The 15,456-nt window shown below is 33.7% G+C and overlaps 1 protein-coding gene across 2 annotated transcripts in view; it reads left to right on the top strand.

Annotated features, from left to right (window-relative positions):
* LOC124371879 overlaps positions 1–15,456 on the top strand; it is a 77,811-nt gene that overhangs the window by 27,000 nt on the left and 35,355 nt on the right. Inside the window, exon 2 of one of the 2 annotated variants that reach the window (XM_046830243.1) lies at positions 5,812–8,341. The exons of the other annotated variant lie outside the window; for it this stretch is intronic. Within the exon in view, the coding sequence (XP_046686199.1) occupies positions 5,823–7,250 (1,428 nt within the window). The 5' untranslated portion in view covers positions 5,812–5,822 and the 3' untranslated portion in view covers positions 7,251–8,341. Of the gene's footprint in view, positions 1–5,811; positions 8,342–15,456 lie in introns of those variants that run through there. 2 annotated transcript variants of the gene reach the window in all.

Raw genomic sequence — 15,456 nt, 5'->3', positions numbered from 1 at the left:
GCGCTGGTATTGCTCCAGCTCATCTGACCTCTCTCCCAGTCTCTCGTCAAGCTCACCCACACGCCTTGTTAGGATGATCACCTCATCCTGTAACTTCTTAACCTCTTTTTGCATGTTGGCGAGGGCATTCGTCACTGCAGACTCGACGGCAGACTTGACTTCTTCGGTGAGCTTGGCGAAGAGCGCTCTTAGTCCCTCACCGCCTGACAGGTAGTTGTTGACACACTTCTCTACGAAGGCAGCGTCAAGTGTGTTGGAGGGCTTGTTATCAGCTGGGCCTATCTTGTTAACACGCCGTCTGTAAAGCTCCTTATTTTAAATTAATTTTAAGTGATTTATAAACTTTTGACCAGCTACAAGTTTTGAAATGCATGTTTTAATTTATAGAGAACCTATTGATTCAACGCATTAATACTGTACTGAAGTAATACTTTTTCGTGAGTACTAAATGAATAGCTAACCTCCAACTAACAAGGTTAGACTTGCAACTCATCTTCAAGACATTTTTGACGTAACTATATAAGGACGCCGCGCTTTATAGACCTGTAATTAACTATTATCTGTAACTAACGTAGTGGCAAAAACGATAGCGCTTGCTGCTCTCACGTCGAGGTTCATAGGTTCGGTAACTCTCTGCCGGAGTATATTTTTGCAGTGGAGAATTACTACTTTTGTGTGACTTTGTGTGACATTTTTTTGTAAATAATTGTAAACTATTTAATATTGTTCTTTGTTTTTTGTTATTAAGTTATTTTATCTGTTACTTTTCTGTTTTGTAGAAAGTTTGTCATCTATTTATTAGTTATTATAATCAAAATCACTATTTATTATACTTTTAGATAAACTTTTAACCTTTTTAACTCTGCAACTTATATATATATATATATATATATATATATATTTTGTAACTTTTATTGCTTTGTACCTGTCAAATGTAGATTTTGATTGTTTAATTGAAATTATGACACTCATTTATCAATTATTATAATCAAAATCACTATTTATTATATTTATGTAACTTTTAACCTTTTTAATTCTGCAACTTTTATATATATTTTTTTAAATTTTTATTGCTTTGCACCTGTCAACTGTAGATTTTAATTGTTTATTTAAAATTATGACACTATTAGTTAAACAATCAAAGAATTGTAAACCACTCATCCTGTACAATAAATACAAATTCAGAGAGATCCATTGTTTGAAGAATGGGGATAGAGCTTGGCGATGCCTGGGGGGAAAGTGTGGAGCTACGGTGAGGACTGATGCTCATGGAACGCTAATTAATTGTATCATCTGGCGGTAAACACCATGGCCCCCACCCTGTTACCATGAGAACTATGGCTATTTTTCCATCTAAGTGTGCTACAGTCGGATCTAGGCTCTCAGCAGGGGCTTCAACATCGTTTGGTCAATCCAATGTGTCACCATCACCGCCGGTGAATGATGTTGGGTTACCCACATCTATCGCTTGCACAGATTGTCCCGATGACGCCTCCTGCCGTGTCGCGAGTCGGTACTTCAACTCCACTAGCTGATTCCGAGGATTGGACAACAGTGAAAAGAGTGGCCGACCTGCTTGCCGAAAACAGCATGTTAAAAGACAGTATACAGCAACTCAATGAACGTTATAAACATGTACTAGACCACTCAATTGAGTCAGATACTCGATTAATGCAGTATACTGACCAGGTCTATGTAGCAAACACGATGCGGCGTGCCTCCGCGGCTGACTGCGGCGTGCAGTGCGACCTGCCCTCCGACTGCAGAGACCAGCGGTGTGCTGAGATCAGGGACCTCGTGGCCAGCCTCAGGATCACCATTGAAGTTCTTGAAGCCGAAATTTAATGCTTGAAAGAGGAGGGGAAGAAAAGTGCGTGTGAAAGAGAGCAGAAAGAACTATGGGAGGTGCATTACAATAAAAAAAGACTTCCGAAAACCCCCAAGAAGAAACAATTTTCACCGAAAGTCTCCGCTACAGTTGCTCATCACAGTGGTGAACCGAGAAAGAAGAGAAGAGGCAATACTAAACAAAGAATCTCTCTTCCCTTTTAATCAATTATTATTGAAGGAGATAGCCATACACGTAGTTTCACAGGTATTTTGGGTCGGATGGTGACCTGCGAAACCATGGTTGGAGGTGTCTGCAAAGCTGGAGTCAAGTTAATAGAAGCAAAACCTGACGATTCACCCCCGGCCGGTAGCTTTCTCGGTTGCTTCGGGTCAGCAGTACAATATATACAGACATCTCGAGCGCCGCATCACGAGTAAACTGAGAACCTCAAGAGTTGTTGTCTCCACCCTGCCTCACAGACACGACCTGCCAGCCAGTCACAACATCAACCAAGAGACTGTGCTGATTAACAACTACATCGAAGAATTGTGTGAAAGGCACCGAAGGGGCAGAGGTGCTACAATTCAATAACATCGGGAGAGGCGCTTTTACACAACATGGGATGCATCTAAAGAGGAACACGAAGCATCTGCTGGCCCAGGAATTAATAGAGTGCCTGCGGAAAATGGACTCTACCGCTTCTCGAGTGACGTCCCAACAACCCGTCACAGCCAGAGGACCTCAAAATAATGAGCGGAAGTCAGATCAAGCCCTTGAGTCTCCAACTGCACCACTGTCGACTACCTTGCAGCCACCAGCCCTATCTGATCCCCGTACACTCTTGTATGAATCCTTTGCGGAAGCAGTAAAATGCCGCTCACCGGTGCGACAAGTCGGCCCATCAAGCACCATTACAGACACAACTGAGCAAAAAAACTGCTTTCCTCTAAAGTGTCAAAAAACAAAATTAAAATAACAGAATTGGGGTACAATAAGTTAAGAAAACCAGACAAAAAACGACAAGCAAAACAAAATCAAATTCACAAAATTCCAAATTTAACTCGTGCAGTTTCCGTCGTGCATCAAAATGCGCAGTCTGCCACCAATAAAGTTGATGAGCTAATGCTAATGGCAGAAGAGCTGCATCCCGATATATTTGTTGTTTCTGAACACACTTCACGGCTGAGACTGTCTCTATGTTCTGAATTGACAATTATGAATTGGCTACAATTTTTCACCGAACAAATTTTAAAGGCGGTGGAGTGGCAATTTTTGTCAAATCACGATTGAAATTTCAACCCTTCAGGATGGATTACTGCTGTGATCTAGACTTTGAGGTGGGGGGAAATAAAATTGATACAAATTCCGCGGACAAAATTATAGTGATTGGCTTATACAAATCCCCAAATGGATGCAACGAAAACTTTTTTGAAAAGTTTGAAACTTTACTAAATTTTCTCAATTCAAAATCGTTGAAGTTCATCATTACCGGTGACTTCAACATCGATGTGTTGGACCACACCAACCCTCAGACCCAGCGACTACGGAATATTCTCACTTCTTTCGGCTTAATTTGGTCCATGAACTTAAAATTAATAATAAAATTATTGATGATCCATTAAAAGTGGCAATTGCGTTTAATGATTTCTTTTCAACTGTTGCTGGAACAGACAGTTCTTTGAATCAGAATCAGAATCATGCGGGGGGTTATTGACTAGATCGGCCTCGTCCATGTTCCTTCGGCCTGTGAGTGAGGTGGAGGTGGCCCGTATCATGCAGGATCTCAAACCTAAGAGGTCTTGTGACATTAATGGCATGTCTATGTGGTTAATCAAAAAGTGCTTTAAGCATATTTTGACACCACTCACAAAATTAATCAATCTCTCGTTTGCACAGGGTGTCTTTCCGTCTGTACTAAAGATATCCACTGTGATTCCAGTTTACAAAAAAGATGATCCTTGCACCTCAAGCAACTATCGTCCAATTTCTATCCTCCCAGTTCTTAGCAAAGTTTTTGAAAAAGCTTTCCTCAATCAGCTTGAAAAATTCCATGACCGCTTCGAAGTTCTCTGTCCTGAAAAGTTCGGGTTTAGGAAAGACAAATCGACCATCGATGCCGTAACTGAACTTATTCATAATGTTGTCGATGGCCTGGAGAGAAGAGAACGTGTTACGAGCATATTTCTCGACCTCTCCAAAACCTTTGACTGTGTGCATCATGCGACACTGCTCCACCAGTTATGGACTAGTGGTATTAGGGGTTTGCCGTACGATTGGCTCTTGTCGTATCTTAAAGATAGAGAACAATGCGTACGGATTGCGAATGCTCTGTCTAATAGGGTCAAAATGCCCTATGGTGTCCCTCAGGGATCAGTATTAGGGCCAGTTCTCTTCCTTATTTATGTCAACAAGTTGAATACATCAATCCAGAATGGAAAGGTGATTCAATATGCTGATGACACGACTCTGTATTAAATCGAAATATAAAACTGATCTTGAAGTGAAATCATTTATCGATTTAAATTCATGCATCGAACATTTCTCAAGACTCAATCTGAAAACAAACAGCTCAAAATCAAACTCAATAAATTTTTGCCTTCGGCATCGACAGGCACAACAGTATCGTCACGCGGTAATGATAGACGATGTTCTCTTGGAAGAGGCCGAATCCGTTAAGTTCCTTGGAGTGTACCTTGATCGAGGACTGACATGGGACTTTCACACTGACAGCATCTGCTCTAAGGTTGCTTCTGGCATTTATGTTTTGCGTAACCTTGCAAAATTCTGTTCTATTGATGTATTAAAAACTGCCTTATTTGGTCTGATTCATCCATATTTGTATTACGGTTTGAGACTGTGGGGCAGCTGTTCTAAATACAAATTTGAAAGAGTATTTAGAGCTCAAAAGAAAGCTATCAGAATTATTTACAAATTGAATTTCAGAGAGTCGTGCAACGTTGCCTTCAGAGAGCTTAGATTGTTAACTTTACTCTGTCTCTATATTCTCGACGTCGTTCTATACTGTCGACTCAAATGCGAGTTGATCCAAGGCAGTGACGTCCACCAATACGAGACAAGAGGCAGGGACAACTTTCGGATTGTACCACATAGAACGAGTGCATTTTTCTAAGTTGGTGTGAAACTGATAAACCAGCTGCCTGAGGGAATAAAACATCTCATTGATTCTAAAACTACAGGTATTCAAATCTCGATTAAAACACCTTCTGGTGTCAAAGGCGTTTTACTCCGTTGAAGAGTTCATGTTGAGTTGCTGGGATGAAAATTATTGAAAAATATTGAAATCAAGAATAAAATTAAACCCCCAGTTCTGTTATACAATTAAATAGCAATAACTGCAATGGAACTGTATATTATTATGAACGTACTTGACGCATGCATGCAATGTAATAATTGTTGACGCAATAAAGATTATTATTATCGATTTAGTAGGACTCGATGCAGAAGAAGCGGAGAGCAAGCGCTGGAGTACGGGCTTATCAGTTGCAGATAAGAGAACCGGTTTGCCCTTTGAACCTGATCTTAGATGAGGCGCAGAACGGAACATGAAATAATGATCGGTTTATCGTAAGAATAGGAACAAAAAGATGCGAGATTGGAAAAATATTGCTTGTAACGAATAGGAAAAAATATAACGAATACAATTGTGTAAGATTTGCGTTGGGAATTAACGAGTTTAGCACCAAAAATTTAGTAAAATACGAAAATTAAGAGCCGAACTGTACTATGTCTTACTCAAGATAAGTCATCCCCACCAGATGACTATAGTAAAGATATCAAATAGTAGTCTATAATTGTTGTTGTTAAACTTTACAAAGAGACTTTCAGAAAGTCCTCAGAGAATACTTTATAATATAAATCTGTATTCGCAGACATTCTTATGTTTCCTTTGAACAGTACAAAGAAACCTATACGTAACCCGTAAAAGTTTCCGTAATATATAGAGAATTTATGATTTTCAGGAGAAACCGCAATGAACACACTCCCACTGGAAGTACTGGGTAAAATCATACAGGACCTGACACCCGACGAGCTGGTAGCGTGTTCTGCCGTTAGTGTGGGCTGGAGGGATGCCTTCAACCAGGACAGTCTGTGGAGGCCACTCTGCAACGAGGACACAGCAGAGTACTTGGAGACTGCGGAGAGTAGAGTGGACCCTAGGTTTGAGTCTCCGGAGTCACAGGACAGCACGCTGAGTCCTGTCTGTCGCTGGCGGATGTGTTACATGCGTGAGATTCACCTGCGAAAAAACTGGAGGCGGTGGAATTGTATAAAAGATGACATACCGGTCAAGGATTTTAATCTTAGTGATATGTATAATTTCGTTTGTAAAGACTTGGTCATCAACACACAACAAGATTTAAATAACAAAGTAGATGTTTCGCTGTGGGACGTCAGAAACGTTCCCGTGCGATTAGGAAATCTATTTAGTATCTCGTTCAATGGAGGTGATGTTATAATGGTCAATGAAAAGTTTTCAGTGATTGTGAAGACACATCACGTGGAAGTTTACAACTGTGAGGCATCCTGTGACTGCGAGTGGCCCATGAGGTATTTTTTCTTTGTTGGTGGGACTGAGACGTATCTATCTGGTGACAAAGACAAGATTTTGACTAACGATAATGTACACGAATGTATAAAATCTTATTATTTGACAGGAACATTTTTTGTTTATGTTACAACAAACAACAGTGATCTTCACATATGGGATCTCAATGTTGGTACAGAATTAAATCGAGTGAAGTTCCGAGACGAACTTGTTCCAGCTGTTGAAAGTATTTACAACATTATCAAATCCGAGAATGATTCAAAAGATTTTGTCCTAGTTCAGAGCTATGAAGCGAAAAACGTAGTTGCCAACGTATTCCGTGTCTACAGCCTGAATAGATTACAGTTCCTCCCTTTCCAAGTGCGTCATGACTTCCCTTACCAACGTGTTAGATGTATTTTATTGGACCAGTTTGTTACTGTTGCTGAAATACGGGGTTCTGTTCACATATACAATTATATGAAGTCTGAATTGATTGTGAAAGTGTCAACCTCTTGTTCTGGCATTCTAGCGTTTGGAAGAAACATAGTGAATTGTGAAGAAGAGATAGTGCATGCAAAGTTCGATTGTCGTACTTTACAGGTAGCACCATATTCAATTATCGACTTAGGTAAAAGCATGTCGGATTATCAATTGGAGGATTACGTAATGGAAAGGGTATTCTACAAAATTACAGGCAATATACTGCAGTTTTCGGACGATGTAAAGACTTTTGTATCAGACGATGATGTATCGTTTACAAGAGAAATGTTTTCGTTTGAAAGCTACAAAGTTAATAAATCTCATACCAAGTTACTTTTTAAATGTCCATGCCATAACCAGTATTTGCTTAAACTTATAACCTTTTGGTAATTTGTGGCGATAATTTTAAATACATTATAGCCATTCACTTTCATTTTCTATTGTTTTTGCATATTTAAATGTAAACATTGCAACAGTATGCTCACTTTCAGGAATACTCAACTACGTATCTTTACATATGATGGTAAAACACTGGTCAATACATCATCCATTACATTTTAATACTACAATTAGTCTGTATTTCTAATTTATGGCTCATGTGTGACTTAGAGAAAGTAGGAGGAAAAGGGATGTTCAATGCATCTCCAGGGGTGATCTGAGAGGTAGATCCAGGAAAGAACTAATTTTGTTCGCATGATCCCTCATCTTACGGGAATGGGAATCATCTGGAATAGAGACTCTTTAGAACCAGTTCTGAGCATTCCAACTTATAATAGTAATTTTAGATTATAACAGTGGATATTCTTTTTTACATGAATATACTCTATACTGTAGTTTATTGTTCTTTATAAAAATTAATTTACCGTATTTTGTCATCTCGCGCCATATTAATTTGTTCACAATTTATCATCCAAGCATTGTTTTTACTTTATATTAATTATAAATGTAACATAAAATGTACACATGTGTCTATTATTTTAGTTAATTTTATTCTTAGTCATGTAAATAAATATTTGTGTGTAATGTTCTATGATTTCTTTTAAAATAATTTTTATTATTTTACCGTTTTGTCTCTGTATTATCATGTTTAATCTTTGTTCTATCTACAGTAATTATTGTTTTTTATTTATCATCTGGAATGGAGACTCTAGAACCAGCTCCTACTATTCCAACGATATACTTTTATACATGATAGTGATTTTAGATTATAACAGTGGATATTCTTTTATACATGAATATACCCAATACTACTGATATTTGTTCTTTATCAAAAAATAATTTAATGAATTTTTTTTATCCCGTGCCATATTAATTCGTTCACAATTTATCATCCAAGCATTGTTTTTACTTTATATTTTATTAGAAATATAACATAAAATGTACGTATGTGTCTGTTATTTTACTTCATGTACTTCTTATTTATATCTATAAATAGTGGTGTTTTGTATTGTTTGAAAATAAATCTTTATATTTTACTGTTTTGTCTCTGTGTCAGTCTTGTTTAGTACCTAATATATATTTATTAGGTTAATTTAGGTGTAATATATATATATATATATATATATATATATTATATATATATATATATATATATATATATATATATATTACAATTGTTAGAGTTTTACTTCAATGTACATTAAATGTCCATTTTAGTCCGAAATACATAGATTAAAAAAATAGTGTTGAATTCGTTGTTACATGCTATAATTAGTCTTTATTTATTTCGCATAGTTTGAATCATTGTGTTTAAAATTATGTACTAATAAAAAACATGTTAGCAATACTGAATGATACGATACTTTGTGTACTCAGTATATATATATATATATTAACGTTTTTAATGTTACACAAATGGATGTATTTGCAGATATTGCTCTTAAGAACGTTGTGATATTTTGCAGATATTGCTCTTGAGAACTTTGCGATATTTTGCAGGTATTGCTTAATTGTTTAACGACAGGAAATAAAGTATTTAGCTATTAAAGTCAACCCTTATAAGGTAGAAGATCCCTTTAAAATGATTAAATGCATATGTGGATGGATTGGATGAATTAGTTTTTTTTTTATTGAAACATCTATATTATAATACTGTTCATTGAGATGATGTTATAATGGTCAATGAAAAGTTTTCAGTGATTGTGAAGACACATCACGTGGAAGTTTACAACTGTGAGGCATCCTGTGACTGCGAGTGGCCCATGAGGTATTTTTTCTTTGTTGGTGGGACTGAGACGTATCTATCTGGTGACAAAGACAAGATTTTGACTAACGATAATGTACACGAATGTATAAAATCTTATTATTTGACAGGAACATTTTTTGTTTATGTTACAACAAACAACAGTGATCTTCACATATGGGATCTCAATGTTGGTACAGAATTAAATCGAGTGAAGTTCCGAGACGAACTTGTTCCAGCTGTTGAAAGTATTTACAACATTATCAAATCCGAGAATGATTCAAAAGATTTTGTCCTAGTTCAGAGCTATGAAGCGAAAAACGTAGTTGCCAACGTATTCCGTGTCTACAGCCTGAATAGATTACAGTTCCTCCCTTTCCAAGTGCGTCATGACTTCCCTTACCAACGTGTTAGATGTATTTTATTGGACCAGTTTGTTACTGTTGCTGAAATACGGGGTTCTGTTCACATATACAATTATATGAAGTCTGAATTGATTGTGAAAGTGTCAACCTCTTGTTCTGGCATTCTAGCGTTTGGAAGAAACATAGTGAATTGTGAAGAAGAGATAGTGCATGCAAAGTTCGATTGTCGTACTTTACAGGTAGCACCATATTCAATTATCGACTTAGGTAAAAGCATGTCGGATTATCAATTGGAGGATTACGTAATGGAAAGGGTTATTCTACAAAATTACAGGCAATATACTGCAGTTTTCGGACGATGTAAAGACTTTTGTATCAGACGATGATGTATCGTTTACAAGAGAAATGTTTTCGTTTGAAAGCTACAAAGTTAATAAATCTCATACCAAGTTACTTTTTAAATGTCCATGCCATAACCAGTATTTGCTTAAACTTATAACCTTTTGGTAATTTGTGGCGATAATTTTAAATACATTATAGCCATTCACTTTCATTTTCTATTGTTTTTGCATATTTAAATGTAAACATTGCAACAGTATGCTCACTTTCAGGAATACTCAACTACGTATCTTTACATATGATGGTAAAACACTGGTCAATACATCATCCATTACATTTTAATACTACAATTAGTCTGTATTTCTAATTTATGGCTCATGTGTGACTTAGAGAAAGTAGGAGGAAAAGGGATGTTCAATGCATCTCCAGGGGTGATCTGAGAGGTAGATCCAGGAAAGAACTAATTTTGTTCGCATGATCCCTCATCTTACGGGAATGGGAATCATCTGGAATAGAGACTCTTTTAGAACCAGTTCTGAGCATTCCAACTTATAATAGTAATTTTAGATTATAACAGTGGATATTCTTTTTTACATGAATATACTCTATACTGTAGTTTATTGTTCTTTATAAAAATTAATTTACCGTATTTTGTCATCTCGCGCCATATTAATTTGTTCACAATTTATCTTCCAAGCATTGTTTTTACTTTATATTAATTATAAATGTAACATAAAATGTACACATGTGTCTATTATTTTAGTTAATTTTATTCTTAGTCATGTAAATAAATATTTGTGTGTAATGTTCTATGATTTCTTTTAAAATAATTTTTATTATTTTAACCGTTTTGTCTCTGTATTATCATGTTTAATCTTTGTTCTATCTACAGTAATTGTTTTTTATTTATCATCTGGAATGGAGACTCTAGAACCAGCTCCTACTATTCCAACGATATACTTTTTATACATGATAGTGATTTTAGATTATAACAGTGGATATTCTTTTATACATGAATATACCCAATACTACTGATATTTGTTCTTTATCAAAAAATAATTTAATGAATTTTTTTTATCCCGTGCCATATTAATTCGTTCACAATTTATCATCCAAGCATTGTTTTTACTTTATATTTTATTAGAAATATAAACATAAAATGTACGTATGTGTCTGTTATTTTACTTCATGTACTTCTTATTTATATCTATAAATAGTGGTGTTTTGTATTGTTTGAAAATAAATCTTTATATTTTACTGTTTTGTCTCTGTGTCAGTCTTGTTTAGTACCTAATATATATTTATTAGGTTAATTTAGGTGTAATATATATATATATATATATATATATATATATATATATATATATATATATATATATATATATATATATTACAATTGTTAGAGTTTTACTTCAATGTACATTAAATGTCCATTTTAGTCCGAAATACATAGATTAAAAAAATAGTGTTGAATTCGTTGTTACATGCTATAATTAGTCTTTATTTATTTCGCATAGTTTGAATCATTGTGTTTAAAATTATGTACTAATAAAAAACATGTTAGCAATACTGAATGATACGATACTTTGTGTACTCAGTATATATATATATATATATATTAACGTTTTTAATGTTACACAAATGGATGTATTTGCAGATATTGCTCTTAAGAACGTTGTGATATTTTGCAGATATTGCTCTTGAGAACTTTGCGATATTTTGCAGGTATTGCTTAATTGTTTAACGACAGGAAATAAAGTATTTAGCTATTAAAGTCAACCCTTATAAGGTAGAAGATCCCTTTAAAATGATTAAATGCATATGTGGATGGATTGGATGAATTAGTTTTTTTTTTATTGAAACATCTATATTATAATACTGTTTATTATAAAAAACACTATGTATCCTACGTCGTGTTGATTTATTACGAAAACATTTTAAGTACGTAACAGACAATTCTTTTAGACCACTGCTGTACACTTACAGTAGATGAGGATATACTATACAAATTTTACCAAAAGGCATGAAGTTTTCAACATTGTATGTGCCATGAATAATACACATATTCAAATGACCTAATAACATGAGGTTTTAGGACTAGGAATGTTTATTTAACCTGAAGTTTTACATAATTTCCCATATGGGAACACCACACAATAATGACAAGGCGTTTTAGTAAATTCAAATAAATTTCATTGTTATATTCTCCAACTACTAAATTAACTCACAACATATCGAACAAAATTTTCCAGTGGATTATGTTGACCATTTCGAATGGTAAAATAAGACATACCTTACTTTATCTTTGTCTGATTTCCTTTATTTTACTATTATACATTGTTTTACTGTGCTCTGCTCCGCTATACTTTTCTCTGATTTGCTTTGCTTTACTTTACGTTTCTTTTTAAAATTTTTATGTGTGATGCTGTGACTGACTCATTGATCAATTCCCAGCATAACCTATAGATTAAAGGTATAATAGATACTGTAGATTTAGTACATAGGTATATCATGTGCCCTGGAGGAGCAAAAAAGGAAGATTTTTCTTACTCCAGATCACCACCCCACATAGCACCCATTAGTATCTAATACGTATCAAAAATATTTCATTGCAACAGTTAATGTTCCAGATACATTTTTAAACGTATCTGCTTAGTTTCATGCAAGTATCTAACTGACGAGAATGTCCTCTCATGTTTCGTAACTAATATATGTATATGTTACATTTCAAAGTAACTTATCTGATACGGTTCAAAGTAACTTGTACAATACGTTTCAAAATAACATAACTTATATATTTCAAAGAAACATTGGTTACGATATATGAACAAATACGTAAGTAGCACGTTTCTGGTGCATTTATTTACCATTATTAGTCTCTGAAATGTACATTATAATAGAATTTTATGTGAAAAGCAAGAATGAACACAGAACAAATTAAAAGTTGTTTTATGTATAATACTTGTATAATACTTTACTTGTATAATACTGTTTTTGGCTATCCTAGAACTAAACTAAACTGTGTTTATTACAAAATATCGTTCATTTCTTAGTTAGGAATAAGATTACACAATATTTTTATCGAAGGAAAAGTTTTAATTAATTGAACCTAAAGAAGAATTTTTGAATACAAATAATACAGTTGATCCACACACACAACAAGGGACAAAATTGGTAGAAATTAAAAAAAACAACAAAAACATGTTGTTAAAGTTTATTTTGTACAAAAAAACACAGTTAAACATATACGTTCTATAAACAAATATAGATATTTTAAATAACCACGTGAAGATATAAACTATATACATTAAAAGTTGTACACTTACATAAATCAATAACATTACAATATAGACCTTTTAAACTAACCTAACTTATTGCGAACTAAAGAAAACTGAAAAATTAAAATAAAACTGTAGAACATTTCTCTACAAGTGTGAAAACATCGGAAAGTTGGTCTTATGTCAAACTACTAATTTTGTTTTTCATTAATAATATAATTCGAAACGAAAAAGTTAACAACAAACTACACTTAATGAAATTAACTTTTAAAAATACAACAATCATAAACTATCTGATACAAAGTCATGAAAAAATTACATTTAAAAAACAAACAAGTCATTTTAATATTTATTATGACATTTTTAATTTCATATTTTAAAATATGTATGATAACAAAAAAATTAACACATTAAAAAAACAACCACGAATATAAAAAATCGTTTTAAACATAATTTAACTTCTGGTTTTACAATAAATAACTAGATTAAAACATGTATTCCACTTTCCACGTAATTGAATTAATGCTTTCCTTGTAGATGCTGCTATTGGTCCTCTCCTTTCTGTAACCAAACGTTCAAGCATATTAAGAGGCTATCATGATAGGTACGTTCATTCAATTAGTAGTTTTTCTCACAATCTCAGACACATTTGGTTTAATCAAATAAAATAAGTTTAGTTAAATTAGCATCTGACTACTTTTATGCGTATAAGCTGATTGAGAGTATTTGGTCAAGATAACATCAAATCTAATCAATATTCACAACTCCTCTGAAGTATTGCGTCACAGAAGAACAACATCCAGAGGTGATATTTTTAGTTGCAAAGAGTGTACAAAGTAGTGAAATCCATGAAAGAATGTTGAAAGTGTACACGATTAATTATACTCCATATTAGCTGATCTTATAAGGTCAATCCTTGGTTCCTTATGGCTAATGGAAGAAGCATTATATATAATTGCATAATTCAAATTTATCAGTCAGAACATATCGCATATGTAAAGTAAATACATGAATTAGTAAACAGATTATACTTAGATGTTATGATACTAAAATTAATGAAGCAGCCAAAAGATTTTATAGAAGTTTCTGTATTATTGGAGTTATAAAAATATTTCTTTTGTTATTTTGAATCGGAAATGTGTATGTTTTACCGAACGAATTATCAAAAGAAATTTATACAACACTCTCCCATACTCCTTAATCTTTAAAGTGTTATGTTGGATATAGTATCCTATAAAACTGCAATATGATTCCGGATTATCGTACGAAAATTTGTAGTTATCTGTTTAGTGGGTTTTGAGATTTCTGCAAAGATACGAAATTTTACCAATTTCTCATATGTGGATTGTTTATCATTGAATTTTTTAACTGATTATATAAAGAGAACTACTGTATTATTATTGTTAGCTAAATTATAAAATAAATAGTAAGTGATCAAAAGGAGAAATTCAATTTTAATATTTAATTCCACCAATTTTTATTACTGAACATTGTTTTGTATGTGTCTGTATACTTGAAAACGAGCAAAATACATATGAAAACAGATAAAATAACAACCAAGCTAGTAAATAATTGTAACTTTGTAAGGCTTGATACTCTTTGAAAAAAAATCTGCCACAAAAAATAACTGCTGTTGTGCCAGCTAGCAAGATAAAGAGAAGGGATATTATACCTTATGTTTGATATTTATTACCCTTTCTCCACAATCAGATTTGTATCCTCTTCTAAAAAATACTGCTTACCATGTTTTTCTATCTTAAAAATTATTCCGCTGTCGATTTTACTAAAGTCTGGATTTGTTCAGAAAAAGTGGAAATAGTAAATGAAAATTATACATGATGTTAATAATATGATATATAATTTGCCAAAATACTATTAAAATATGAGGTATGTTAACGCTTCTTATCTCGAGTGCCTCAGTTTGCCTTGTACAAGCCATTTGGTGATGACCTTTCCTTCAGCGGCCTTGGTTATATTATCAATAAGAGCTCTAGACCAATGGAACTGTAAAATTATTTAAAAAATCAGATGACGCTAGCAAATATTTGTCACCAAAGGTCTGGCATGGTTGGTAATAATAAGTATTTTATCACCAAAGCCGACTTCTATATTTTTTAAGTTTAAATTTATATAAAAATACTTTATGGAAAAGTATTACGTAAAGTATTGATTTATTGTAATTAGTTTTGTCTTTTTCTCTGTAAGAATCTATTTCTATGTACAGCAGCTGACATCTAACAAAAACAATTATATTTCTTTTTTTGATCTCATTTAAGCCTCAGCGTCAGCTTCGAAGTGCACTAGTTTTTTATTAAAGTACAAAGTACATGATTGAACCTCCCCGGGATTTGAAACCCGTGATCTGTCGGTTAGAGTGCCGAGACTATAACCATTAGTCCACGGTGTAGGACAATTATATTTCTTACTTATGA

Source organism: Homalodisca vitripennis, unplaced genomic scaffold (assembly GCF_021130785.1).
Source record: "Homalodisca vitripennis isolate AUS2020 unplaced genomic scaffold, UT_GWSS_2.1 ScUCBcl_2182;HRSCAF=6688, whole genome shotgun sequence".
Lineage (NCBI taxonomy): Eukaryota > Metazoa > Arthropoda > Insecta > Hemiptera > Cicadellidae > Homalodisca > Homalodisca vitripennis.
Note: the sequence above shows the minus strand (reverse complement) of the source record. Positions and strands in the feature narration are given on the sequence as shown.